This window comes from Orycteropus afer, unplaced genomic scaffold, assembly GCF_000298275.1.
Source record: "Orycteropus afer afer isolate SDZICR_OR568_19922 unplaced genomic scaffold, OryAfe1.0 scaffold00821, whole genome shotgun sequence".
In the NCBI taxonomy this organism is placed as follows: Eukaryota; Metazoa; Chordata; class Mammalia; order Tubulidentata; family Orycteropodidae; genus Orycteropus; species Orycteropus afer.
Genome location: NW_006922408.1, coordinates 610,354 through 614,871, shown reverse-complemented (window position 1 = coordinate 614,871; position 4,518 = coordinate 610,354). Strand labels below are relative to the sequence as shown.

The window sequence follows — 4,518 nt, the reverse complement described above, 5'->3', positions numbered from 1 at the left end:
ATATATAGGAGCTCTGGTAGCGTAGTGCCTAAGGCACTTGACTGCTAACCAGAAGGCTGGCAGTTCAAACCCACCAGCCACTCTTCAGAAGGAAGACGGGGCAATCTACTTCTGTAGTGATACTGCCTTGGAAACCCAAGGAGGGGTCACTATGAGTCAGGTCCGACTCAACAGCACATAACAACATATTTAATAGCCACTTTAGAAAATAGCATGGAATTTTCTTACAAAGCTAAACATAGTCTTACAATATTATCCTAGATATTCACCCGACTTATCTGAAAATTTAAGTTCACACATAAACCAGTATGTGAATATTTATAGCATATTTTTTTTCCTTCACTCAAGTTAATATGTGTCTACCCTCTAGTTAGTGGTTTACCCTCCTTTCTACATCCACCCTGGTAACCATCAAACAATATTTCTTCTTTGTGAAGTCCTTTTCTTGACTTTTTACAATAGTGTTGTTGTTGTTGTGTGCCATAGAATCAGACCTGACTCATAGTAAACACTCCTTGGGTTTCAAACCAGTATCACTGTGGAAGTAGATTGCTCAACCTTCCTTCCAAGGAGTGGCTGGTGGGTTGAACTGCCATCCTTCTGGTTAGCAGTCAAGTGCCTTAGGCACTACACTACCAGAGCTCCTTTACTGAGTAAAGATATGCCTAAATCAGCAATGGCTTCCCAGGACAGCAGCAGTAGACCCTCTGACAAATTCCATTTCTGAGGTAGAATTTGACTACAATGCACTGTAATCCTAAAAGACCTTTTGGAAGTAAAAGTTCATGTGTGAAAAATAACTTTTAAATTTCCTTTCAAAATTCAGTAGTTATAATGGCTAGATTAAAAAGTTGTGAAATCAAACAATTTAATGTCTAAGACTAGATTGTGTTTATGCTGCTCTTACCTATCCATCCCACATAAACTGTTCTGTAAAAAAATGCGTTAGTAATTGGATTGCTTACCCAAAATCAGGGTTCAAAAGAAAGAATATAGAGCACTTGAAAGACTAAATCACAGAGAAGGTGATCATGAAAGAAGAATTACACTTAAAGAGAGAATGAGGTAGAAAAGGAGGGGTGAGGAGAGAAAAAGGGTCAAAAAGAGTGTTGTCAGGCTATAGAAAAAGTATATGTTGTAAATCTTAAACTCTTATACCTGTGGATACAATCCCATTTGGGAATAAGACTGTCTTTGTTATGTTAATGAGACAATATTTCATTTTAGGAGGTGTTTAAAACCAATCACCTTTGAAATATAAAAAGAGCACAGGAGGCACAAATGAAGGGGAAGATATATGCAACAGGACAATAGCCAAGAAATCATAGAACAGAAATTGAAGAGACAAGGACCTTTACCCAGACTTGACAGAGAAAAAGACAGTCTTCCCCTAGAGCCAGTACATAGAACTCTAACTTCCAGCCTCCTAAACTGTGAGAAAATAAATGTGTTTGTTAAAGCCACCCATTTGTAGTATTTCTGTTATAGCTCTACTAAGAAACTAGGACAAAGAAGCAAAGGCAATCTCCAGTTTTAATATTATTGTACTCACTTTATATGTCGGGATATACGATTAAATGTATGCCATCTGGAAGGCACATTTATATCACAATGTACCACTGGTTTGATCTGCAAAAGGAAAAAATAAACCTTAGAATTCAGTTCAAATTAACAAACACTTGTTAAATACCAGTAATATGTACAATATCATCCCCAAAACATAAGTAAAAGGAAAGTGGGGAGTTTGACAAAGGAACATACAAGGCAAATCTAGGAGGGATTCAGAGAAAGAAAGAGTATCCTTGAAAGGTGGATAGGTTTCCCACAAGTGCACTGAGAAGTGATGACAGGATGCAGGGCTGTGTAATCTAAGTGGAGGAAAAGATTCAAGTGACAAAGCAAGGTGTGCAAAGGGGATAAAATGATAAATAAAGATGTCAAGAACCAAGCAATTGCCAAAGAGTCATTTCCAACGAACGGGAATCCAATATAGGTCAGAGTAGAACTGTGCTTTGCAGGATTTTCAATGACTTATTTTTCAGTGTTGACCATCAAGCCTTTCTTCTGAGGCACTGATGGGTGACCTTGAACTTCCAACCTTTCAGTCCATTGTGTCAACCATTTGTATCACTGACAAATTTCAAAGGTACTATGAAAAGAGCTTTATAGTTCATGCTAAGGACCCAGCCAATGATTCATTTAATAGGCATATATTAATAACCGGTTATGTCCCCAGGTAATTTTCTTGGCCAAATGTTGAGACCTCAAAAAATGGATGTGGTAGGGTAACCTCAAAGAATTAAATAAAGATTCTCATCAAAATAAAAAAGAGGAAAGGTAAACATATACAGCAAACATTAAAACAATGGCAATGAAGAAAATAATTTTTTTAAAAAAATGAGTTCAGCACAGAAAATTATATGGAAAAAAGAAGTCAGCAGCACTATGAAAAAATACATAACAAAGAGAGAGTTGCAGTATGGATTTAAAAAAATGACTCATTAAAATGAGTCTACCAGAGACATACCTTAGACACAAAGACATAAATAGACTAAAAATCAAAGGTTGGAAAAAATATATCAAGCAAATAGCTATCAAAAAGAAAAGGAGTGGCAATATTAATTTATGACAGTATAGACTTTAAACTACCATAAGAGACAAGGAAGGATATTACATAATGATTAAAGGTTTAATCAAATAAGAGTACATAACTATAATAAATATGTATGAGCAAAATGGAAGAGCCTCAAAAATACATAAATCAAACTTGAACAAAATGGAAAACAGAAATAAGCAACTCCACGGTAATAGCAGGAGTCTTTGACACACCACTTTGAATGATGGGTAGAATAACTGGAAAGAAAGTCAACAAAGACACAGAAGAACTAAACAATCCAATCAACCAACTTTACCTTAAAGACATATACAGAAAACTTTACTCAACAACAGCACAATATATATTCTTCTCCAGCACACATAGAATATTCTCCAGAATAAACCACACATTGGCCACAAAGCTAGCCTCAATAAATTTAAAAACACCGAAACATTACAAACCATCTTCTCAGATCATAATGCTATAAAATTAGAAATCAACAAAAGATTTAAAAAAAAAAAATAAAAAAGCAAACATTTGGGGAAAAAAATAACACCCTCCTTAAAAACTACAGAATAATAGAGGAAAATTTTAAAATTTTTAAAAATTCCATGAATCAAATGAGAATACTCAACATACCAAAATCTTTGGATCACAGCAAAAGTTGTGCTTAAAAGACAAATTATAGACTTCCAGTAAGATGGTGGAATAGGCAGACAAGCTACAGACCTTCTTCAACAAAGAAAAGAGAAACCAATCAACAGAGATACAGAAGATAATCCTGGAACCCTGAACTTTGAAAGGAACTATACCCAAGTGGATTAGGCACCAACTAGTGGAAAAACCTGAATGAAAACAGTGCGTACGGAGAGGGAAGGAGCTGCAGACTGTCAGCTACTCTTATAGCACAAACAGCCTGAATATTTCCAACTGGTGTTGGGACCTGAGAATTGACCTAAAGATCAGTACCGGTCACCAAGGGCTGTAGGAACCACTGCACTGATGGCCTATGACTAGGAAGGGAAACAGCAAGGAGGCAGACAACCTGAGCTGTAGACTTTCAGCTGTCCAGAGGACACAGCCATTTTGATTGTTTACAAGTGGTGGCCATTTTGGATATTTAAAGTGACCAAGGGTGAAGCCATTTTGAATGATTACAAGTTTGTTTAAAGTGATAGCATTCTCATTTGGATTTCAGGGACTTAAGAATAGGCTCCATTAGTCAAGGACAGCAAGAATATATGGAAGACTGACAACAGGAAAAGAGAAAGATGGTGAGTGTGTAAGTGCAACCAACTAATGAATAGAGGAGTATAGTGCCCTGTTTATGTAGATAACATCAAAAGAAAACAAAAATTGTGGGCAAGTCACTTCAACATACAATCACCAAGTAAATATAAACACAAAAACACCACAATGTCTTGGAGACAACAGAGCATCACAGTCCACAGAAGGAAACAAGATAAAGAAAGAGAAACAAAGGACCAGGATACAGATCTAGAACACATCCCTGAGGAAGATGCAGCATTGGAACTCCCTGATAAGGAATTCAAAAGAACTGTATTTAGGTACCTTCAACATATTGAGAGACAAATCAAGGAAAACACTGACAAAACTGGAGAAAACCCTAGAACAAATTTGAAAGAAAGTACAAGAACAAAATGACAAAATAAATGAAAAATTAGAAAAGATACAAAATCTACAGATAGAAATCCAGAAGATTAATACTAAATGGTCAGAAATAGATAATACATTGAACAGGAAAAGGAGTGGAATTGAATCACTGGAAGACAGAATTAGTGAGATTGAAGACAAATACCTGAATACTACTTTGGAAAGGAATCAATAAGAAAAAGGATCAAAACAAAATGAAGAAAGCCTAAGTAAGGATCATATGGGATATGATCAAAAGGAATAAATTA

The 4,518-nt window shown here is 35.8% G+C and overlaps 1 protein-coding gene across 1 annotated transcript in view; it reads right to left on the bottom strand.

Annotated features, from left to right (window-relative positions):
• DCDC2C (doublecortin domain containing 2C) overlaps positions 1-4,518 on the bottom strand; it is a 173,886-nt gene that overhangs the window by 79,708 nt on the left and 89,660 nt on the right. Inside the window, exon 3 of the mRNA XM_007957895.2 lies at positions 1,553-1,629. Within this exon, the coding sequence (XP_007956086.2) occupies positions 1,553-1,629 (77 nt within the window). The remainder of the gene's footprint in view (positions 1-1,552; positions 1,630-4,518) is intronic.